At 37.4% G+C, this 26275-nt stretch overlaps 2 protein-coding genes across 4 annotated transcripts in view; one reads left to right on the plus strand and one right to left on the minus strand.

Moving 5' to 3' along the window:
- Positions 1 to 26275, minus strand: part of grm4 (glutamate receptor, metabotropic 4) — a 217491-nt gene that overhangs the window by 69571 nt on the left and 121645 nt on the right. For 2 of the 3 annotated variants that reach the window (XM_048198947.1, XM_048198946.1), the window contains exon 3: positions 13061 to 13277. In XM_048198947.1, the coding sequence (XP_048054904.1) occupies positions 13061 to 13277 (217 nt within the window). Of the gene's footprint in view, positions 1 to 13060; positions 13278 to 13366; positions 13574 to 26275 lie in introns of those variants that run through there. The other variant, XM_048198948.1, reaches the window with a different exon arrangement.
- Positions 18976 to 25926, plus strand: LOC125273502. Its single transcript, XM_048198939.1, has 2 exons — positions 18976 to 25590; positions 25807 to 25926. Exon 1 carries the CDS (start codon positions 19109 to 19111, stop codon positions 25034 to 25036), a length of 5928 nt encoding a protein of 1975 aa, XP_048054896.1. The 5' UTR covers positions 18976 to 19108; the 3' UTR covers positions 25037 to 25590; positions 25807 to 25926.

Below are 26275 nucleotides of genomic sequence, written 5' to 3' on the forward strand. Positions count from 1 at the left end.
TACTGACAATCATCATTTTGGCTGCGTGAGATTCTCCAGCTTTGTTGTTGTTGAGCAACTGAAGCGTGAGCTGTTAAAGCTCCGCCCTCTTTTGGAAAGCAGGCTGGGAGCAGCAGCTCATTTCCATTTAAAGGGACACACACAAAAACGGCGCGATTTTGCTCGCACCCAAATAGGGGCAAATTTGACAAGCTATAATAAATGATCTGTGGGGTATTTTGAGCTGAAACTTCACAGACACATTCTGGGGACACCAGAGACTTATATTACATCTAGTGAAAAGGGGCATAATAGGTCCCCTTTAATCAAATCTTTAATCCCATCCCACTAGGAGTGACCTCTCTCCAGACAGACAGACAGGCAGTAACTGAAAGCCAACTGTAAAAATAATTATTGTTTTCATGCAGGTTTCCCAAACCTTCTAATCTGCCATTGGTTGTCCAACTCCAAACTCAGACCATTGGTTGAATGCAATTAAGAATTGTACTCAAAAGGTTATGTTTGCTCACAGTACCTGTTGTAAAAGGAATTAATAGGAATAAATGTCTTTGGAAAAGGAACAAATGGTGTTTTGATGCATTCAAGCACTACTTGCATGAATTGACCAAAATATGCACAAGTATTTCCAGCAGGGTCATATTTGATGCTTAACCAAATATAATGAACAGCAGGAGGGGTGATCTGAGAACAGATGGGTACTGACAAGATGGAGAAACTGACTGAGTTACGGGAGTTCTTTGTGTGGGTAGGTCAGTTTTCTATTTATTTTCTTCCTTCTTGGAACCAACTTCCTAAACAGACTAAAAGGAGCTCTTTCTGTGTCCATGGAAACTTATGGCATGTGCAATGTATAAAGAAACTTCCAATAAAGTAGAAGCAACTATAATTTGATAATGCAATGTTCTTTAGAAATGGAACACCTATTATATCCAGGGCTGAGGGTTTGGCTGTTAACATAGCCCAATTAGCCCCTGATGGTTATTAGCTATTTAAAATAAAATAAAGTCAGTCCAACTTCTTGTTTCAAAAGTAAATACATAAACACATGAAAATTGCATGTCAAAACATTTCATAGGGTCTTTAGGGAAATATATAAGAAAAAAGAGCCTCGACCTAATGTTGTGAGAAGGCTCTAATAATAGCAATGACACATTCAGAGACAAGCCCTGAGCCAAAGTGACAAGATGTCAGAACTTGATCTTCTGATTTATGGCAGAGTCAATTATCCTTTCCAGACACATTGTAAAAAAAAAAAGCTAAAGAGAAGATAGTAACAAAGCATCCTTATGTTTAGCAGCCTGTCTTCACTGGCAATTAAAATGAGAGTTCACCGAAAAAAATAAATATTCTGTCATCATTTATTCACCCTCATCTTATTTCAAACCTGTATGACTGTCTATCTTCTGTAGAAAAGAGAATTTTGAACACTGTTCTGGTGGCTATTTCCATTCAACTACAATAAACACGGACAGAAGCTTCAAAAAGGACTAAGAAATCAGATATCATAAAACTGGTCTATATGTGCCATTTTTTAAGCCACTGTGTAAACAGACGGTAATTAAAATTCTCATTAAAGGCAAGTAAATTGAAATTTTTCCGTGAAACATTCATTTAAATAACGCATATCAAGTCATAAAGATTTTATATTGTTCCAATTTATATTATCACTAGAGAAAAGGAAGTTGGAAAAAGGAAAAGGAAGCATTATTTCTACGTTTCTAAAGTAGAACACAATAGAGGAAAAAAAGTTGTTTGTCTTCTTTCTTGAAGCAAAAGTTTTGGCTTAGGATTTGAGACTTTATGCCTCTGTCTGGGTTTACCGTGTTCGATTTAAAAGGGTCGACAGCGTCGCATTTTCACGAGTGACTGGATGTCTGTCATGTTTTCCTCAAGAACTCCCACAGACTTCAACATGATAAAGAACCCTAGCAATCCACAACGTCAACTGGGATATCTAACTTAGATATATATATATTTCAAAAATCCCTTTTAGCAGGGCACTTTTATCAACAGAATCCGTACTGCATTTGCACCTCGCACGGAATAAGGCATGCACGGTTTTTGAGAACAGCCTGAGCGGAATCGCAAAGGAGAGAAAATGTCAGACTGAATCTCGTGCTCTATATATAATAATCTACATGTTTGTCTCCAGTAATTATGAAGGTTATAATTATTGATCCATTATTACAAAGCCTTAGGTAACTCACCATATGACTAACCTCCCTCTTGATTAGATTTACCAGGGCCTCAGAGGTTTCTATTTGGATCTCCACATGGAATCAATTACAGCAGGCAAATCTTATTTATCAAATATTGTAGATTTATGTATGCTGAGAGCAGCGTAGGCTGTTTACTTTGTTATTGTGCCATGCTGCGGCTGAAGATTGCTCATCACTCAGCGGTGGCCCAAGTCAACTCCGCGGTACCACTGGGCAACCATTTTCCACGGTGATGTATGCTAGTGGCAGTCACCTTTCAAAACTTACCAAATCTATTCCTTCATTTCAGAATTCGACCCTTCAAGGTCCCTCAGCAGCAGACGCATTATAAATTTGGCCCATTACTGGAACCCAGAAGATATTGAAAATATCGAGTGAGGTTCTGCTTGAAGGAGAGTCAACAAAGAGAACCGGTGCAGTATGTTTCCCTCAGATGATTTTGTGCGGTGGACTACTTATCGCACACAAACGTGTTCATTTGATTACCGTGAACCTACTGCGGTATTAGATAACACACTTGGTTACAGACATTACAAGCAAATAACTGATATCGATACAGGGTTAAGATGTCACAAAGCCCTTCTCTGAAAACCGCATAAAAGACAGAGGAGAAAAACAGTGAGGCGTTTCACAAACATAGTGTTTTTCAGCCTTTTCCCTGGAGGCAGGACTAAATTGAATCATGTGTTGGTCAGGGCAGGAACAAAAAAAAAAAAAAATCAGGAATGCCTTCGGGCCTGGAGTTGAAGAGGCTGTCTTGCACTCCATAGATTTGCTTGAGTCTGTAGGGAATGATGCACAAATCATAAGACGATCAAACATTATGTGGCAAAGAGGAGGCTCTTCATGTCCGTCATTTAAAATGTATGGGCTCAGGTTAGTACATGGTCACCGTAATCAAACATCCATAGCCTACGGACCCTCAATATAACAAGGTCTCTTTACTCTGGGCGTTTTCTCTGAGGAGAAAAGGGAGTCAGTGCCTCCTCCAAGAGAGAGTCCAGAAAATAAAACAAGATTTTCTGGCTAATGTTTAGAAAATGGTGAATATTGATAATATAAATAATGAATAATATTTGTTTTACTCTATTATTGCAGTTATTCTATTTGAAGCAATATATATCTATAAAATGTATACAGTTTTATGTTAAATTCAACTTACAAAAATATTATAGTATTGGTTGCCTGTTGAGGTAAATTGTGTTCCATATACCTTCAATCCAGCAACCGTACCAGCATTAAATGGACCAATAATTCACAAAGAACTGAAAGAAAACCTAAAAAGCTGAAAAAACAATTTGCCTCTTCATTTCAGAAGATCAACACAAGTCACTGCTCTTTACTCATTCAATTTGTCTGTGATTCACTGCAGCCAGCTATGAATAACTGAGAGAATCTGTGTAAGTCACATATTATATTACATTAAGTAAGCATTATTTATCAGCCTATCATGCATAAGCAGAGATTCTACGAGGTGCAAGATACCATGCTCAGTCCCTTTGCTCTCTGTGGTACACCACCGCGCTGTCTCATCTGCGTTATTTATTCATTTGTTGCCATGAATTATGAAGGAATTACTTCAAGCACGCAATGCTACACAAATATACTTCAATTTATAAACACTTACAGTTGGGACCAAACGTCTGAGACCATGATAAAAATCACCAAATGATGTAAAATGAAAAAGAAATATATATTCTGCACTATTTCTAGGTCACTAATGAAATTTGTGACATTGAACATTCAGAACTGATAAATTAGCTCCCTTTCAACTGACAAGTTGGATTTTGAAATGGAACTAACCACATGCCACAAGAAGTAGAATTGAAATTTGAATTGGAATGTCAGGAAAGGGAAATTACTGAACTTAATTTAATGGCAAAACAGGTAATGCTTAAAATAAAATAAAATAAAATAAAATAAAATAAAATAAAATAAAATAAAATAAAATAAAATAAAATAAAATAAAATAAAATAAAATAAAATAAAATAGATAGATAAGTTGGATTTTGAAATGGAATTAACCACATGCCACAAGAAGTAGAATTGAAATTTGAATTGGAATGTCAGGAAAGGGAAATTACTGAACTTAATTTAATGGCAAAACAGGTAATGCTTAATAAAATAAAATAAAATAAAATAAAATAAAATAAAATAAAATAAAATAATAAAATAAAATAAAATAAAATAAAATAAAATAAAATAAAATAAAATAAAATAAAATAAAATAAAATAAAATAAAATAAAATAAAATAGATAAGTTGGATTTTGAAATGGAATTAACCACATGCCACAAGAAGTAGAATTGAAATTTGAATTGGAATGTCAGGAAAGGGAAATTACTGAACTTAATTTAATGGCAAAACAGGTAATGCTTAAAATAAAATAAAATAAAATAAAATAAAATAAAATAAAATAAAATAAAATAAAATAAAATAGATAGATAAGTTGGATTTTGAAATGGAATTAACCACATGCCACAAGAAGTAGAATTGAAATTTGAATTGGAATGTCAGGAAAGGGAAATTACTGAACTTAATTTAATGGCAAAACAGGTAATGCTTAATAAAATAAAATAAAATAAAATAAAATAAAATAAAATAAAATAAAATAAAATAAAATAAAATAAAATAAAATAAAATAAAATAAAATAAAATAAAATAAAATAGATAAGTTGGATTTTGAAATGGAATTAACCACATGCCACAAGAAGTAGAATTGAAATTTGAATTGGAATGTCAGGAAAGGGAAATTACTGAACTTAATTTAATGGCAAAACAGGTAATGCTCATAAAATAAAATAAAATAAAATAAAATAAAATAAAATAAAATAAAATAAAATAAAATAAAATAAAATAAAATAAAATAAATAAAATAAAATAAAATAAAATAAAATAAAATAAAATAAAATAAAATAAAATAAAATAAAATAAAATAAAATAAAATAAAATAAAATAAAATAAAATAAAATAAAATAAAATAAAAAGGTGGTCCATAAGTCCTATAAACCTTCTAACTTAATGGATTTTAAAACTCAAATCAAATTCAGTTCAAATTCAGTTCAAATTCTGAATGGCGCACAGCCCTATTAATAAAATGATCATCAGGTTTTACACAAACCTGTAGAGTTTATTCAGTTTGACTGCTGATGTCACAAAAAAAAAAAAAAAAAAAAGGAGATAATCCAAAGGCATTCTGAAAATCATGTTTCAATTCCAAGTTTAACTTAAATTATTTTTCAACAAGAGATCTCAGACTTTTGGCGCCCAATGTAATTGAAGATCCTACACTTAGGAATCAGTCTTTGGAACAAAGGCAACTAATATGATTGAAAATGCTTTTGTTGGTACTTAAAAAAACTGAATTTCTAAGTGATGGGGAAAAAATTTAACAGGATTATTCAGTTCGACATCTTACTCATCTACTATATTACTGCGATGCAGAGACAGTAAGGAGATATATCTGAGCAAAGCACCATGGGAGACATTCTATCGACCCGCACAGCCAAGACTTAAGCTATTAATTATCTTTGTTTGTTTGTTTCTGCATTTCTTTCTCATTCCCTGTCGTCCCTTTTCTTTCATTTTGGCTCTTGCTCTTTCTCTACACCCTGGACAGATGTGCAAACACTCCCGTGAAGCTATAAGGAGCCGGCATGGCACTGCAGTGATGCTCATGGTTATTCATATCACGGCCCTCAAGTCTCACGCCATCCGTCCAGCATCCTCTAAATACAGCTGTGGGAGTGGTCTAGATAACCAGAGTTACATAATGGAACCTTTTATATGTGTGTGAATAAAAAAAATAAAACAGGAATAAATGCACATAACTGTCACCATTCCTTCTGTCCATATCCAACCTCCAGCAATGAGTTGCAAAAAATCTTGGAGGTGTCATAAACATTTTTTTCTCGCTTTTTTTTCTTCTAGACTTTATAAAAATCTGGCTCATGAATATTAATGTCCGCCCAGTGAGTGCTAAACATATAAGGATTGCCACTTACTGATTGGCCCTTAATTCGATTGACTGCAGATGCAACCAGTGGACAGAGGATCCAACTTGGTCATAAAGTTGCCATTTTGCAGTGCTTTTTGTTCTTCACTACGGTGGTTATTCTTAAAGCAGCAGTTAATTTAATTTAGCAGCATCAAATGTAATTGCAGGAATAATAATAATAGTAATAATACAATTATAATTATTTTTATTATTTAAAGAGGCCCAATTACGCTGGTGTATATGGAACGCCCAGGTGACTTGAAAGACTTGAGCAATATGATTTATCATTTTGCAAGCCAAACTGGAGGTAAGAAACAGTTTGCTGCATTTCAGTTAGTTTGATAGCTGAGTTTAGACCAATTGGTTCGTAGCAATGCCTCAACTCCATGTGCGATACCCTCACGAGGGGCGACCAAAATTTCGGACATGTCAGAAATTCACCCGACCATCCGATTGCCGGTTGGGAGAGGTTAATTGCCTCTCATGTCCCCCGTACACTGCATGACAAAACTAAAATTCTGCCAGACTCAAAAAAAACAAAAAAAAACATATAATCCATTCAGTAGCGACTATATATAGAACTCTCAAATGTCAAGTGTAAACAGTTTTATTTAGACATACTTTTTGGTTGAGATAAATGGGTAGTCCGGACCTGAACTCACACCTTCAGCTTAGACAATGTTGCCGTTTCCGACTACTCAAACCAACAGACCAAAGCACTATAGAGTCTCAGCTGTCTCTGCACATTAAGCTGAAAAAAAGGGAAACTATATTAACATTAACAAATGACACACATAAGCTTTAAATAAGCCATGATATGAATTACATATGACTTTTCTATCAGTGAAAGTAAATATGACCTTTTGAAAACTTTTCCTAGCTCTTCTAGACAAATGCGACTTCCACAATTACATTCCAAACAGAGCAGTTTCTTATTAATTCAACTTTCTAAAAACGCAAGCCCATTTTTCATTTCATGGTTTTTAAATATTTCCTCTCTTCCAAATTGATTGTCTTTCCTATTGGCGAATGTAATTTGAAACATTCGAATGAATCTTGCTCTCCATTCTCGAGCGCCAGAGCTGCTCTAAGAACAAAGATTCTCTGGATCACGTTATTTAACTAACAAATGCATTAATGTGTTAATCCATTTGCCGCTGCCCATCTACAGTTATGAGATGCTTTATTTGGCCACACGTTTTTAAGCCAGGGCGTATAACGGAGCATATCACCACCCGTTGTTCCCATTAGAAGAAGGGAAGCGTGGTTTTTCAACAACTGAGCCTGAAAGAAACACTTTCTGCAGTAAGTGTGACTGGAAGCATGGGAAGGTGGAATTATACATCACCATAGAGTGGTTTGCTTCTGCAATTCTGTGAGTTCACAAGAACCACACCCCAGATGTACTCTTTCACACCAAGCAAATGGTCTAGAGCTTTTGGGGTGGAGTGTGAAAGCACCATGATTCTTCATTCATGAGGAAGGGCCAGATCTCTGGGAAGAATATGGGGGAGGAACAGATGTTGATAGACTCACTGTGTAGGAGAAACCATGGACATGTGAGGAGGACACTATTACCCTAGAGACAAGAAAGGAGTATGACTCCATCTCCCCCAGAACTTCCTCAAGGCAGTTTTGAGTGTTCTCACTAAGACTATTCATAGAACTTGACTTGAGCAATTTTAGCTTCCATCTGTTTGCATCTACCAATGCTTGAGGGTAATGAAATCATTTTAAGATCCAAATGATTGTATAATGTGATGACTGACAAGTTCTATACTTTATATCTGATGTAGTATCTAAATTTGTAACAATTTAGACTGATTACATTAAAGGGGACCTATAAAGCCCCTTTTACAAGATGTAATATAAGTCTCTGGTGTCCTCAGAATGTGTCAGTGAAGTTTCAGTTTCAGACCCCACAGATCATTTAATATAGCTTGTCAAATTTGCCCCTATTTGGGTGTGAGCAAAAACACACCGTTTTTGTGTGTGCCCCTTTAAATGCAAATGAGCTGCTGCTCCTGTCCCGCTTTCCAGAAGAGGGCGGAGCTTTAACAGCTCACGCTTCGGTTGCTCAAGAACAACAAAACTGGAGAATCTCACGCAGCCAAAAATGACGATTGTCAGTAATGGTGTTCAGCCAGTTGGAAACTGATATAGAGACTCAGGAAGAAGTTACAACTTTTAAAATGCATTTCTGACGTTTCTGAATGATTAGTGGATAAATTTATGTAGTTGCTGTGGAGTTGATTCAACTCAACTCATCGACTAGCATGTACCGTCATGTTAATCTTTTGTGCAAATCCAGCATTGAATTGACCCTCATTTGTGAAGCATTCTGGCTAAAATGACAGCATGGTAACAACACTCTACTACAACAACTCTTCCTCTTCTCTAAAGCAGCCCAACATGGCCTCACCCCCTTTGTTGCATGTTCCCGGTGGCAGGGTTTATGTACATTTTTGGGTGTGATGTCACAAACCTGAGAAGAAGCTCTTTGTAGCTCCCATTTGTTGGGAAACAAAGAAAATATCTCACTTTGCATTAAACTTTGAGCATCGTAACTTTGCAGATATTGTTCAAACAGCAACATTACACACTAACTAAAGTTTAAAAAAGTGAAATCATAATCAAGGACTCCATTAAAATAGGTTTTCCTTATTTACACTACGAGCAATGCAAAAGTTCTATAACAAAAAAAAGTTCGGTAACAAAAACCAGTGACTCTCCACCAAGGGGGCAACATGTTTATTCCACCCTGTCAACTAAGCTTAACCTGAAACACTAGTGAGATTAACAGACTTTGAAACTCTGGAAGAAATTTAGATGAAAATCAATGGTTGAACTCAGTATTCCTCACAAACTGCAAGACTACTTTTTCCCCTGGAGTGCACTTGAAGTTTCATTTCTCAGGAAGGAAATGCAGTTGGGAAGAAAAACCTTTGGAAAATATTTTACTGCTCCTAATAAGCTTAAAGTATGGTATTCATTTCACAAAACACCTAGATTTGCATTTCCAGAAACAAATATCAATGCTTTCAAGGCAATAGAACAGTGTTACATTTTTATAAAATAAAATAAACCTATATTTGATAAAGAAATGAAGAGAGATTGATAGTAATAGGCCTATGTGACATAGATTTTAGACCTCTTATTTGAATGCTCTGTTTTAAGGGGCGTGTCTGCTGTGAGACTTCAGTGTAATAGCCAATTTGAAATAGCCAACTTATTGTTCTCTCTTTAAAGGGTTAATTGACCCAAAAATGAAAATTCTGTCATTTATTACTTACCCTCATGCCGTTCCACACCCGTAAGACCTTTGTTAATCTTCAGAACACAAATTAAGATATTTTAGTTGAAATCGGATGGCTCAGTGAGGCCTGCATAGGGAGCAATGACATTTCCTCTCTCAAGATCCATAAAGGTACTAAAAACACATTTAAATCAGTTCATGCGAGAATAGTTTTGGTGCGCCAAAAAAACAAAATAACTTGTATAGTGATGGCCGACTTCAAAACACTGCTTTAGGAAGCTTCTGAGCATTATGAATCAGCGTATCGAATCATGATTCGGATCGTGTGTCAAACCGCCAAACTGCTGAAATCAAGTGACTTTGGCGCTCTGAACAGCTGATTCGACAAGCTGATTCATTATGCTCCGATGCTTCCTGAAGCAGTGTTTTGAAATCGGCCATCACTATATAAGTCATTATTTTGTTTTTGTTGGCGCACCAAAAATATTCTTGTCACTTTATAATATTATTGAACCACTGTACTCACATGAACTGATTTAAATATGTTTTTAGTACCTTTATGGATCTTGAGAGAGGAAATGTCATTGCTCCCTATGCAGGCCTCACTGAGCCATCGGATTTCAGCTAAAATATCTTAATTTGTGTTCCGAAGATTAACGAAGGTCTTACGGGTGTGGAACGGCATGAGGGTAAGTAATAAATGACAGAATTTTCATTTTTGGGCCAACTAACCCTTTAAGCACGTTTTAACTATTATAGCTCTCAAGGTTAACTAATCGTGAAAAGTGCTGCATTACATTTAGATCTATGGCATTTTATTTAGATCATGGCATGAAAGGTTGCAGTGATGAATAGCCAATCACAGACATGTTGCTGAGCGCATGAAAGCAGTGATCTTGTCATTTAAACTCAATTTCTGTACACTAACATATGTTTTTATCATCACTAACAGTGCAAACACAATATAACCAAAAGATTTGTTTAATAAAATGGGGTTTTCAGTCCAGAACTCAGTCACTGACAAACTCACGCTGTTTGATTGACAGCTCCAACGATTGCAAAGGGAGCATTCTTTGATGCTTTCTTGATATAATTTAATCACTGTTTAAATAACAGATTATTGTCATGCTACTAAGATAAAAAATTTAAAATTGACTGTTTAGTCACTGGTTTGATTTACTGACACATAGACAAAGAACATCTGACTGTACATGAATCATTACATATCAGATTAGAATGAACAGTTACTTACATGTTGTTGCATTACTGTCAAGTCAATATTGTAAAAGTCTGTTTGCAAAGTCTGCGCTGAAATGCGATTGATTTACCAAAGAATCCACAGTGAAATACAGAATAGAAATAAATAATGCTCAACTGAGACATTTACACTGTTGAAAATAAGTAACCATATTCCTAACATAAGGATCCTTTGAAAGGTAGCCTAATGTTATTTTGTCCTGTTCTTCTCTTCTCCTCATCTCACTAACATGCCAGTTACTTACTGGAAAAAAGAACACTTTAAAATACGTCAGCGTGATAAGAACTACCTAAAATGACAGAAGCCATCTTTGGGGGAAATAAATGAAGTGTAATTGGATTTTTTAAAATTTGGCTTGCATCCCATTCAGTTACATGGAGAGGGTGGGTTTATGATCTAAACTAACACGCCGGTGGGTGAGGCTAACGATGCAATGGTGAAGTAGGCATTGATTTCTTCTGCGGAGGTGGAGTTTCACCTATCTATAGATAGGCACATTCCAGGATCAGTCGTTCGCTGGGTCTGGTGTCAATAAAAGCATTTATTGGACAAACAAGGAAGTTTTCAGTTCTGAAAAGTACAGGATATTCTTATAGTACGATGACCTCTTATATATCAAAAGCTGACCGTTTAAAATAATTTTCAGTGTCCCTGCCATATCACATGTGGAACTGTTTTGAAAACGTCCGGTTTTGAAAAATATCTCGTTACATAGTTGACACATTTGCCAACAATATGACACAGTTATGCATATTACATGAACTTTATTAGCCACAACCAAGACTTATAAAGCATAAGTAGTACTTGGTGTTTCCACAGTTATAATTGACAATGGATGACTTACGGTTTTTCCATGTAGTCGTTCTTATTGGCTATTCATCGTTCATCCATTTGGATAAAGTGAAAAATGTATACGTTGTCATTTGCAGTGTATTATTATAAATAAAATGAAATGAAATGTGTTGTAATGTCTTATACTGATGGCAAAACAGAAGATGCCGCTCACTGAAGCTTTTATTCAGGATTACAGAGAATGTCTTAGATCAAAACAATAACAAAAGCAGCGTTTTCTATGTGCTTTCTTCTGTATCCGGTGTTGTGTCTACTGCTCTCTGCTTGCAACTCACTTTATGAGTTTTTATTATTATTACATGCATGTTAATTAATTTGGAGTTTGTTTTTACACATACAGTTGTACTAACATACATTTAAAAAATTCTTGAGAACAAGACCTTGCATAAAACAGTTAACACATTGTTGTAGACAAATGCAAATTTAAAAAGGTCAGGGAATGTGTGAGCTAAGTTGAATGAGTGCAGTCGGTTTGTCTTTGAATGGCATATTGACTTCAAGAAAGGGAAACTCATCTACTTGCCATAGCTAGCATATTAAATGTCATATCTATTTTACAATAGTTAGTTAACAATACACCTGCCGAAATTATGCTGCCCTCCACTGTACACAAGACATTTCTGGCTGTGAAGAGTGTTTGCTGAGAAGATTGTGACTCTTTACACAATATAGTATTGTATTGTCATCACCCACATTGGACTCCATTTTCACTTTTAAAAATGAAAATCCCTTTCCTTCACAGACACAATCATATCACCATATGCCACAATTTGTCTATGTATCCCTCTTACTTTATGTTCTGGTCTTTAAATGAGGCCATAACTATAACTTTTTAGGTTAGGAAAGAAATCCATTACACATAGTATTCAACAAACTGAGTAGGCTACTTATTAAAATAACTCAACACAATAAATAAAACACCACTTAAATTCCACTTAAATAATCAGATTAAATCAGGGAGAATGTCCACCTTACTTTCTGCAAACAGGTCATGATATAGATTTTTTCTTTCACAGTTTTTTTGTACACATTCACAGTGGAACCACACATCACAGCCAATCTAATGCCCTTAAGAATATTGAATATTTTAAAGTCACATTCAATACAGTTATGCACACCTTTTTTCCACAAGGGAATTTTCTGTAGCTTATTCTGTAAACTTTCTAACAAAAAATACTCTGTTCTCTCTATGTGCAATGCATATTTTTCAGCTTTTGGCTGGAATCATGTTTTCTGTACTGTCTCTATTCAAATAAACCAATAAAATACAATAAATAAATAAAATAAATACCAGTGCAAATATTGTCGGTCGCTTTTATTTATCTTTTTTTTCTTTCATTTGGACGGTCTCTTCCTGTCTGTGTGGGTGGTTCTTGGCCATAATAAGCTACAATAAAGTCTATGCTGCATGACAAAATTCAGGGGTAAGATAAACAAATCTCAAAAATATTGCCAAATTGAATGCAAACACTCTCTTACCCTCTTCCCGAGATTTCTGGATGAAGGCATCCACGCCGCTCTCTCCGTAATTCCCCTCCGATGCCACCGTGGAGACATAATTCCAGCGCATGGCCCTGACAATATCCACCATAGCCTGTGCCTGATAGGTGTCCGGTGGTACCACGCGAGAGAAGAAGTCATAACGGCTGTTGTCGCTCAGCTCAGGAGCCGTGGAGGCATAACTCACCTGGGGAATCTGTAGGAGGAAACAGAAACATATATCCTATTCAGAACCAGGCACTGAAGTACACAATTCCCCAAAACCCCTGTTGCTTCTGAGCTCACCTCTGACAGATTATAACACGCTCCATCATCCCGGACTACAGCCCCTACCAAGCTCTCTCTTACACAACCACAGGAGGTACACTCAAGACCGCAGGAATGAGGACAGTACGTTCAGAAATAAGATGTGTGTGGAAAGCAACAACAAGCTGGTCAATAACTACCACACTTTCACGACTAGTTTACAGGAACCCCAATGAGATGAGAGTCTCTTAAAGGAATAGTTCACCTCAAGTGAAATTTTCTGCATTATTTACCCACACACATGTCTCTCCCAACCATTCTTTCTGTGGAAAGTGGATTTTTGAACAATGTATTGGCTAGACAAGCTCCAAAACTATAAAAAGCACCATAAAAGTACCATTAAAGTGGCTGATATGACATTGATCGCCTCGGCTTTCTTTGGCATGTGACCATGAAAGATGTCTGACCAAGTGTGCCACACATGTCCTGAAAAGTTAAATCACCCCCTGGTGGCTGGCGGCAGTATAGGTCATAAACCCCACCCTCTCCATGTAATTGAATGGGATGCAAGCCAAACTCAACAAAATCCATTTACACTTCAATTTTTTTCCCCAAAGATGGCTTCTGTCATTTTAGGTAGTTCTTATCACGCTGATTTAAGTTCAAGTGTTGCTTTTTCCAGTAAGGTTTTAGTTAGTTATTTGATGTTATAAAAATGAGTGTGATGCCATGATTGAATAAGTCAATTTCTATTATTCAAATCAGTAAAATTATTGTTAGGCTGCATAAATTAGGTCAACCAGAACCAAGAACACTTCCTATAACACTTGTTACATTCTAAGAAGAATGGCAGAATCAACGCCAATATTAGCCTGTCTGTCTCATCCTTATCCCGAGGTTACCGTAGTCAGCCACACTGTAAAAAATGACCGTGATTTTAACAGTAAAAGACTGTAAAAATGCTGCGGTGAAAAACTGTCAATTGGTTTACAGAAAGTTTCCGTACTATATACGGTGAATAACTGTAATAGATCTAACGGTACATTTAATGTAATTTTACAGTAAAATACCGTTAAACTCACAGTTTTTGGAAGTGAAAAATAACAATTCATTGTAAAATTTACAGTGAAAAAACGTAAATTGACATTCCCACAATTCCCTGCGTGACACTTCACATTTGATATATTTTCGTTGAAATAACTCTGTTTCTTCTTGGTTTTTCTAATTTTTTTCTAACGTACATTAGGGTTTTATGTTACATCTAATGTTGTTAAATTAATGTTTATTGCATTTTTAAAATTTCATGCATGTTACCATGATGGTGTTTAGTGTGTGTGTGAATGACACGGTGTGCACCTTCTATATGCTAGTGTTGTCCTTCTCAGCTTGTGGAAAATCTGCTTGTGATGAACTTTGATTCATCATGTGACTCTCATCACCACTGTGTTTGGTGACTGTCAGTGTATTATAAAGGTACAAAACAGATATTAGTACTTCATTAGGTTGGTAAATTAACATTATATCAGTTAATGAAATACGTTATTTTAGTTCTGGCAACCACAGCTGCCGTTTTTTTACCGTAAATTTTACTGGGATTTTTTTTACAGTGCAGATCCGGTCCATATCCAGATCAGATGGTGGACCTGCACCTAGACATGACCACAACACAGCCCTGAATGTCATCAGAGACCGTGTCTACTGGACAATCCCCTGTGAAGGACATCTAACAAAGCCATCAGCACAGAACCACGGCAAAGACCACAAGAACCAGAGAGGTCCATACTGGCGTGATGAATCCGATCTTCAAGCAAGAGTAACTGGTTGAATATTTGAATGCTACAGATCCCGATCTTAATTCTGAATTGTAATACAGCTTGAATCATAAATCACACCGTGTTCGTTCGTTGGCCAGAGAAGAACTGGCCCCCCCCACTGAGCCTGGTTTCTCCAAATGTTTTAGTTTGGGTTACTTGCCATTGTCTCCTCTGGCTTGTTTAGTTGGGGACACTTAATATTCAACAATATTATTGATCTGACTGTACTAACGCTGTTGTATGAGAACTGAACAAAGCTGGACGATGACGTCACTGTATTCTGCAGAACTGCTTATAGATGAAATGAACTAATTCAATAATTAATGATTTTTACAATGGAACTGAATCAACATTGAACTGACTTCAGCTGAACAACATAATTTTTCTTTTATCATGCTTTGAAACAATCTGTATTGTATAAAGCGCTATGTAAATAAAGGTGACTTGACTTGACATGATTGACAGCTGTGTTTGCGATTGAGTCTGCAGGAGTGGGAGTATGGGCAGGACCTTGATAACGCAGCTCCACCTCAGAATCACTACTGCGCAGACTCCAAATGACGTAATCGCAACGACCGTTTCTGGGATATTTTGGCTTCATTTTTCTACAGTTGAAGGAACTGGAGATTTTTTTACAGTTTATGTGTGTGACTCATGAATAAGTCAATATTTTGAGTTGGATCTTTTCAACAATTCAAATGATTCGCTTCACAAAACCATCTCAATGATTCACGCATCGTTTAGATTCTTGACCTCAGCTCATTTGACAGCTCATCAACCTGCCACAATGGTCCACTAAAGTGGACATCAGATTATCAGCTTCAGTTTCAATGTGTTTATCACACAAAGCTATCGTATAGCTTTAGAAAGCTTGCAATAATAGCAAGATTGCAAGATTACTTTTTAGATACTTTGAATAATTCAAAATATCTGAAAAAAAATTTAAGCCCTTCAAAATGTCATCCTCTGAGTTATATATAAAAAAAGAGGACATGAGGGTGAGTAAATTATAACAGAAAAAGGGTGAACTAAACCCTTAAGGATCTCCCCAACTGAATCATGTTGAGAATTCATACACAGGCTACACCGAACAACAGACACACAAATCAGGCGTGATGTGAAACTTAAGCAATCACCATAAAATGGATCGCTGGTGATGCTCGGAATACATTAAGCTAATGTCAGACATAACATAATGGATGGCTTGCACCACCAAGAATGTAATTTATACAAGTTTATTAACTTGGCTATTGTGAACATACTCTGGCTTTTAAGCCCACTCTCTGCAGACATAATATCAGCGGTATGGCTCCATTAAAAGGGATCATAAATTCATCTGCGTAGAGGACAACAAAAAATCAGTCAAAACAATGACAGAACGAGAGGCTCTTTTTCAGATACAAACAGACTGCAGGTCAGTCATCATCCACCTTGATAATGGCTAGAGGCTAGTTTTTATTTTATTTTTTATAGAGAATATCAAAAAAATTAAGCTTGAACCATATAATTTGTTACAGAATTCAGCATGTTTTAAATGACATTTTGTTAAATATTAGAAACCTGCTTATCGCCACATAAAAAAAAGCTGCAACAGCATGTTTTTACAGTTAGTTTCGGAATAAGCCTATGGGTTTATATAATTAAATAATGCTGAAAGTTGCCCATAACTGCCCAGTTTTTCCAGATTTACCTTTAAGCATATGGTGAGCATTTCAAATGCCATATTTAATTGTTGATGAATAAAAACAAATCATGCATGAAATCTAATTGATGAATTCAAATGTAAATCTTAAAATAGAATGCACATATTACATCTTAATGAAGAGTTATATATAGATACGCATGCTAGTAATGCCTCTGGGTAGCTACAGGGCTTGCTCTTCATACAAGAATTTTGAAAGTCAGAGGAATAGCGACAGGCTGAAAAGCAGCTTTTAATGCCTTGCATGGTCATGCAATTGTGACATTCACTGAGTGAATATGATGCTGCTGTCTGTTGCACATTTAGTTCGTTGGTTCAACTTCATGAGCAACTGATTAACACCAACAGCAGTGAATCACCAATTCGAAAAATGGTTAAATATTTAACTTTCAGCTTATATGGATGCAGATATAATGTTTATATTGGGATCCAAACATCTGACATCTCATTGAAAATCTGCGATTTAAACCTGAGAAGTTTTAAGATTTAATTTCTTTTTTTAAAGTAAATAAATGTTATGACAAATCTAAGAAATATTTAAGATTCTCACTATTAAAAAGCAAATTTGTGGCATTGATCATGTGAACTCCCACCTTTTAAACGCTAAGGTTTCGGTTTAGTTTGGCAAGATGTCTTAATAAGCACTGCCTACACAGTGTTACAGAAAATCAAATGTAATCTCTAAAAATGACAACCAAATGACTGCCTGTTCTTCTGACTAGTTAGTAAGAACTTATTTGGTGGAAATTCTTTAGTTTAAAAGTAACATTTTTCTCTGAAAATATGAATCTGCTCTTTTCTCACCATCTGGTGATTTATCTTCAGTGAAAATTGCATTGGATGGGAAATACCCACACCTGCAGAGGGTGCATGACTTCCGTAAGTCTGTAAGGACCGCCCCTCCAACCCACACACACACACAAACACACACCTGTACAAGAAGTAATGCTGTAGTGTACACCAAAACATGACTGTCACTATGCCAAAATTTCAAGTTGCAACCAATACCAGTAGAATTTTATGATTCTTGATACCACAGCAGAAACAAATATGCTACCGACCATACCCCTTTATTTAAAAAAGTTGCATATTAACAAATAATAACAATTTCAATTAAAACAATGGAATTTAGCCTTCACATTTTTCTTCAATGTAGTAGCATATTAAATAAAAAAGACTTGAAAAAGGTAAGGTTGCATAACCAAAAAAAAAGTCCACAAGAAGATCTGCGACGTTGATATATTTGCAGCACATGTTGATGTTTTCATCCAGGGATATGCTAAAATATATGTATACAAATTCTGTCAGGGCCAATAACTTAATGCATTACTCAACAGAGAAGAAGTTAACTCACAAGGCATTGAATGTGACAAGTGTGGATGGACGTGCGCACACCAAGTAATGAAGACTCAAAATATTGCTGAGATTTTCTGACTGACATTACTCTGGATGACACAAAGAAATTTTCAAGGCTGTTATTTTCCAAAGCTAAACCAACAGCTGTAACTAACCCTCAGTTATTTTAATTAGTTTTGCAGATTAATACATAATTCTGATATTTATAGTAATTCTATATTTTAATTAATAATAGTTTGGTTTATTTTATTTTGGAATGTTATTTTCCCCGCTTTAAGTTATTATGCCTAGAGACCTTTACTTTGAAAGGCGGCTTGGCGGAAATGAAAAAACTGACCGCTTGAGTGAACAGGCGCATACACGGAAGATCGCAGACAGACAGAGACACGGAACCATGCGGTTACGGATTCACGGAGCGTGATAATAGTATTAAGGATACTTTAAAGTAAATTAGGCATCTAGTCTCTATTTGTTGTTTTATTTTTGTAGTATCTTTCTTTATTGTTTAGCACCTGGTTGGAAAGGAGAACAAGGTATCCATGTATATTTATACTTACATAGATATAGTGTACTTTGTCTTTTTTATTGTTTTATATGTATTTGCTTGATTTATGAGTAATTTTATGTTGTTTAGGATAAATGTTAGTATTAATTTCGTAATTTTTTTGCTATATGGTCAATTGTTTTGTTTCATTTACATGAATGTGAATTATTTACAAATTACAATATTGTTTATTCATCTGTTCTAGCTCTTACGGTGTTGCGACGGTGTTGTGACGGTGTTGTGGAATTAATAAGAACAATAAACAAAGAGAAGAAATAGTACAACATCAGTGGAGGAGCTAAATCCTTTATTATTTCAACCGGGCTGTTACAGTAAGAGCTTGATTCCATTTGCTGATGTAAAGGATGACAGACCAGGAATCCAAGTTGTGCACTCCTGTGAGAGAAACTGAAGTATTAAAAACTGCACAAAACAAAGATACAGATGATGAGATAGAAGATGAATCTGAAGTTGTAAAGACAGATGAAGTACGTCGTTCTGTCCGTGAACGAATTCCAACAGAAAGGATGCTCTCATATCAAAAGGAGGAGTCACAAAAGGCAGAGAGAAAGCTTATGCAGGCATATGAAAAATGGAAAGCTGAGGCGCGAAAGGCAAGAGGGCAGCTGAAAACAGACATTTCAGACACTCAACTAGCAACACTTATAGACACATTGGAAAGGGAAAGAGACGGTGTGATGAATGCATACATGAAAGTTCGAAGTTATGTTACTCCATCTACTGATACAAGAAGGCGAATTGATGCATGCGATGCTGTGACAAAAGACATCGTTAAGATTGCTTATGAGAGGATTTCAGGTGTTGATGGGGACTTCGACGGTGAAAGAGTAAGAGAGCGTCTTCGTGAATTGCTTGATAGAGATTATGCTCGCTCTGTCTACGGTTCTACGGTCTCACGTGTCAGCTCCAAGCCAAGTACGCCCATAAGTCAACCTTCACTGAACTCCATCCTGATGGCCAAACGAATAGAGGCAGCAGCAGAGCTTGCAGCTAAGGAAGCAGAATATGCAACGATACTGGAGGAAAAGGAACAAAGGGAAAGAATACAACTTCTAGAAGAAAGGCAAAGGAGAGAACTTGATGCTCAAAAGAGTGAGTTTGAAAGACTACAAGCAGTAAAGGAGGTAAGAGCAGCAAGAGCAAGACTAGAAGTGTATGACAAGGAAGAAACCATTCACTCTGCTAACCATAACGATGGGCTGCAGCGACCTGTAAGCATTCCCACACAAGAACCTGTGCATTCATCCTCGAATAAGCCAACACTCAATGAAAAAGCATCATCACTACCTCCCAATGCTGATGTGTCTTACCTCGTGCAGGCTGTCCAAGACAGTATAACTCTGAACAGGCTTCCTATGCCAGAGCCTACAGTCTTCAGTGGTGACCCCATTCACTTTATTGAGTGGAAAGCTTCATTCCAATCACTCATTGACAAAAGACATATCTCCTCAGCAGATAAGTTATACTACTTGAAGAAGTATGTCACTGGTTCTGCTCGGAAAACTCTAGAAGGCATCTTTTACAGAAACGATGAAGAAGCTTACACCGATGCATGGAAAAGACTTCAAGATCGCTATGGACAGCCATTCATTATACAAAGAACATTCAGAGAGAAGCTCGCAAACTGGCCCAGAATCCAGCCCAAGGACGCTGAAGGACTCCGAAATTTCTCAGATTTCCTGAATGCATGTAAAGACGCTATACCTCATGTTAAGGGACTGGAAATACTGAATGACTGCGAGGAAAATAGGAAACTTGTAAACAAACTTCCTGACTGGGCGGCTGCCCGTTGGAATCGTCAAGCTACGCAAATGCTGAGTGAGACTCAAGATTTCCCAACTTTCTGCGATTTTGCTAACTTCATGTCAGTTGAGGCCGAGGTAGCCTGCAATCCAGTCACTTCCTTCTATGCTCTTCATGCTTCTGAAGCTAATAAGGAGAAACATAACCTCAAGGTTGGTAAGAACAAAGCCAATGTCTTCCACACAAAGTTAGTCACACAGCATGATAATCCGAAGCCCACTAGTAAAGTCTCTAAACCATGTCTGTTCTGTCAAAGCAGTGAACATCAAATTCATAATTGTTCTAAGTTCTTTGCAAAGTCTCTTGAAGAACGGAGAAAGTTTATAAAGGATACTAAGCTGTGCTACGGATGTTTAAAGCTCGGTCACAGTGCCAGAGACTGTCGTTCCAGACATAGCTGTGATACCTGCAAGGGAAGACATCCTACCTGCTTACATGATGACAGCTTCATTAGAAAGGTGAAGTCCTCCTCTGTTCAAAGCCCAGAGAATGCTCATGAGAGGGTCGTGACAGCATCTTTAAGTGTAGAATCTGGATGCACATCTGTTAACACCTCAATGATCGTGCCAGTGTGGTTGTCCTCACAAAATGACCCAGTTTCTGAGAAACTTGTCTATGCTCTGTTAGACACACAAAGTGACACTGTCTTCATTGAATATGCAGTAAGTCAAGGTCTAAAGGTTGATTCATGCCCAGTGACACTTAAGCTCACTACTATGATTGGGAAGGATTCATTGATATCTAGTGAACGAGTTTCTGGTCTTAGAGTCAGAGGCTTCAATTCCCCAATAGTTCTAGAGCTACCCCCTGCATACACTAAGGAATGTATCCCTGTGGACCGCGCACACATCCCTACAAGTGAGACTGCCAGGTGTTGGAAACATCTTGCTCCTTTAACAGACATAATTCCCCCACTTCAAGATTGTGAGGTTGGTCTATTAATAGGATATAATTGTTCTAGAGCTTTAGCGCCCAGAGAAGTGATTCTTGGAGCAGACAACGAGCCATATGCTGTTCGCACAGATCTCGGATGGAGCATTGTGGGCCCTTCCTCGACACATCATGAGACACAAAGTGTAAGCATATGTCACAGAGTATCAATTAAGGAAATTCCTTCTGTAACGCCAGCTGATGTGATCAAAGTGCTGGAGTCAGATTTCAAGAGTACTGAAGAAAACACAAGAGTGGTGTCTCAAGAGGACATTATGTTCTTGAATAAACTGGAAGAAAAAATCAGAATGAACAAGGACAGCCACTTGGAAATGCCCCTTCCATTCAAGAAAAGACCCTGTCTTCCAGATAATGAGCCTCTTGCTGTCATAAGACTTCAACATCTAAAGAGTAAATTAATGAAGGACCAGGAGTACAGAGAGCATTACGTGAAGTTCATGGAAGAAGTAATAGGGAACGGTGAAGCTGAAAGAGTCATTGATGAAGGAAGGAAGGGAGAAAAATGGTACATCCCTCATCATGGAGTATATCACTCAAAGAAGCCAGGTAAACTGCGAGTGGTTTTCGACTGCTCTGCCAGATACAAGGGAACCAGCTTGAACGATCATCTTCTTACAGGCCCTGACCTGATGAACAGCCTGACTGGCATTCTTTTGCGGTTTAGACAGTATCCAGTGGCCTTAATGTGTGATATTGAGAGGATGTTCCACCAGTTCCATGTTGACAAAGCAGATCGAGATTATTTACGATTTCTTTGGTGGAGAAATGGAGATTTCGACTCACAGCCTCAAACATTCCGTATGAGAGTACATCTGTTTGGTGCCTCGTCGTCCCCTGGGTGCGCAAACTACGGACTAAAACATCTTGCGAGAGAAGGTGAACATCTGTACCCCCTTGGTTCGCAATTCATTATGCGAGATTTCTACATGGATGATGGAGTCTCCAGCACTGAAAGTGCAGAGAAGGCCATCCAGTTGGCTCAAGAAGCTCGCCAGCTTTGTGCACTAGGAGGTTTAAGGTTGCATAAGTTTGTGTCTAACGATAGGGCAGTTTTGGAGAGCATGCCACCCTCTGAGTGTGCTGTAGATGTTACAGCTGTCAATCTTTCCCTCACTGACCAGCCTTTGGAAAGAGCCTTGGGCATTTACTGGCATCTGGAACAGGATAACTTCAGATTTCGTGTCAATCTAAAGGACCAGCCAGCAACCCGTAGAGGCATACTGTCTACAGTGGCCTCGTTATTCGACCCCTTGGGGTTTCTTGCGCCATTCTTGCTCAAAGGAAAGGCTGTTCTTCAAGAAATGTGCAGAAATGGCATGGGCTGGGATGATCCTTTACCTGATGGTTTGCAGCCAAGGTGGGAGCAGTGGAAGGCTGATCTTGTTAACTTAGATAAGATCGAGGTGCCTCGTTGTATTGTGCCTGCTGGGTTTGGGAGAATCACAACAAGAGAGATTCATCACTTCTCGGATGCTAGCACGAGAGGATATGGCCAGTGCTCATACCTTAGGCTTGAGAACGAACAAGGTGACATCCATTGTTCTTTGCTCATGGCAAAATCTAGAGTAGCCCCACTTAAGGTCACAACAATCCCTCGGTTAGAGTTGACTGCTGCGGTTGTGTCAGTTGCTGTGAATGATATGCTTAAGGAAGAAATGAACCTTGCAGATGCAGAGGCATATTTCTGGACTGACTCTCAAGTGGTGTTAGGCTACATAAACAACGAAGCTCGCCGCTTCCATACGTTCGTTGCAAATCGAGTTCAGAGAATTCATCGCAGTACAACTCCTGAACAGTGGCGATACATTTCCTCTGATGAAAATCCAGCCGACTATGCATCACGAGGTATGAGTGTTAATGATCTGGTTACTTCCAGCTGGTTCAGAGGACCGAATGTCTTGTGGGAAAGGCAAATACCTCCGCCTGTGGATGTGAACACACAACTTCCTATTGGAGATCCAGAGGTCAAGAAGGCTCAGTCACTGAACACCCAAACAGTACAGTATTCCTGCTTATCCAACCGTCTCATAAAGTTGTCCTCATGGTCCAAAGTCATTCAGGCAGTAGCACGTCTAATTCGTAGAGTCAGGAAGGACAAATCAAGTGACCACAGTACCGTGGCAGAACGTGAGAATGCAAAGTGCATTATCATTAAGGATTTACAGAATCAGATGTATGCAGAAGAAATAGCCTTACTCCGTAAGGGCAAGCAACTCCCACACAGCAACAGGCTATACAATCTAGACGCCTTTGTCGACCATGACGGATTGCTCAAGGTGGGAGGAAGACTTTGCAATGCTTCTCTCTCTAACTCAGTTAAACATCCAGTGATAATTCCAAAGGAACACCATCTTACAAAACTTCTGATCGCTGATTGTCATGAAAAAACTGAGCATCAAGGAAAGGGCTTGACTATAAATGAGATCAGATCAAGAGGATTTTGGATAACAGGAGTAAATAGGACTGTAGCCTCCTTTGTACGACAGTGTGTGAGATGTCGCAAGTTGCGCAGGCCCACAGAAGAGCAAAAAATGGCTAACCTGCCCTCCGAGCGTATAGATCCATCTCCTCCATTCACGTACTGCGGAATGGATGTTTTTGGCCCTTTTAATACCAGACAAGGTCGTAAATCATTCAAGAGGTATGGACTTCTCTTTACCTGTTTCTGTTGCAGAGCCATCCATATTGAGATGCTGGATGACATGTCCACGGATACGTTTATCAATGGCCTGCGTTGTTTCATCGCTATCAGAGGATCAGTCCGTCAAATAAGGTGCGACCAAGGCAGTAATTTCATTGGCGCCAAAAATGAGTTTGCTAAGGCCATGAAAGAGATTGACACCAACCGTCTGGTAACATTCTTAGCAGAAAAACAATGTGACTTTGTCTTTAACGCACCCCACTCAAGTCACACAGGAGGAGTTTGGGAGAGACAGATTAGAACTGTGAGAAATGTTCTACATTCCATTCTGTCCCTATCTTCTGGAAGGCTTGATGATTCTTCCCTTCGGACCTTCTTCTACGAAGCAATGGCAATTGTAAATAGCCGACCGCTCACAGTAGACAATCTGAATGATCCTAAAAGTCCTGAACCCCTTACCCCAAATCACCTTCTCACACTGAAAACTACCCAAGCCTTACCACCTCCTGGCAAGTTTGTCAGAGAAGATATATATGCTCGCAAGAGATGGCGACATGTCCAATACTTAGCTGAGCAATTTTGGGGCCGTTGGCAGAAGGAATATGTGTCTAACATTGCAACAAGACAATGCTGGCTTACACCAAGAAGGAACATGCAAGTTGGGGATATAGTTCTGGAGAAGGCAGACGATCTGCCCAGGAATGAGTGGCGTTTGGCAGAAGTTATTGAGACTGTCGTTGACAAGGATGGTTTGGTGAGAAGAGTGAAGATACGTTTTGGTGACAGAAAACTGGGGAAGGATGGTAAACGTCTGCACAAGCCATCAATAGTTGAGCGGCCAGTGCAGAAGCTGGTCCTGTTGCTGGAAGCAGCTTAAACTCCTTGACATATCCTTTGAGTAAAACAGTTCATAATAGAATATGCTTGGTTCTTTGTTTTCCTTAAATCTAGGCTAAGTAACAATGGCTAATTCATTAAAAAAAAGGAGAGAAATCATTCATGATTAAAGTTTAACAATTTAGTCCCTCATGATTTGGTGGGAGTGTAACTAACCCTCAGTTATTTTAATTAGTTTTGCAGATTAATACATAATTCTGATATTTATAGTAATTCTATATTTTAATTAATAATAGTTTGGTTTATTTTATTTTGGAATGTTATTTTCCCCGCTTTAAGTTATTATGCCTAGAGACCTTTACTTTGAAAGGCGGCTTGGCGGAAATGAAAAAACTGACCGCTTGAGTGAACAGGCGCATACACGGAAGATCTCAGACAGACGGAGACACGGAACCATGCGGTTACGGATTCACGGAGCGTGATAATAGTATTAAGGATACTTTAAAGTAAATTAGGCATCTAGTCTCTATTTGTTGTTTTATTTTTGTAGTATCTTTCTTTATTGTTTAGCACCTGGTTGGAAAGGAGAACAAGGTATCCATGTATATTTATACTTACATAGATATAGTGTACTTTGTCTTTTTTATTGTTTTATATGTATTTGCTTGATTTATGAGTAATTTTATGTTGTTTAGGATAAATGTTAGTATTAATTTCGTAATTTTTTTGCTATATGGTCAATTGTTTTGTTTCATTTACATGAATGTGAATTATTTACAAATTACAATATTGTTTATTCATCTGTTCTAGCTCTTACGGTGTTGTGACGGTGTTGTGACGGTGTTGTGGAATTAATAAGAACAATAAACAAAGAGAAGAAATAGTACAACATCAGTGGAGGAGCTAAATCCTTTATTATTTCAACCGGGCTGTTACAACAGCTGTAAAACTATAATTTCTACATTAATGTTTAATAAAAACATTTGTCAGCATTGAAAAAAATCTTGTTTATATGCTGGATTTGACCCTATACTAAACCTTGGCATTGCTGAATTATTTGTAAATGTCATTGAAATGGTTCAAGTCACCCTGCTGATTTCTCTAACAAAGATTTATTTAATATTCCATGCTGAAACGATGGACAGTGAGAGGATTGTGATGAATCTCTTTTCTTTGTTTCCAAACCTCCTAGGAGTTCTTGAGAAGAGAACCAAAGGTTACAGCTGTTGTCTCTCCTAACATGTGCATGTCAGAAGTAATTTAAAATAAGATTTATTAA

This window comes from Megalobrama amblycephala, linkage group LG8, assembly GCF_018812025.1.
Source record: "Megalobrama amblycephala isolate DHTTF-2021 linkage group LG8, ASM1881202v1, whole genome shotgun sequence".
NCBI classification, from domain to species: Eukaryota; Metazoa; Chordata; class Actinopteri; order Cypriniformes; family Xenocyprididae; genus Megalobrama; species Megalobrama amblycephala.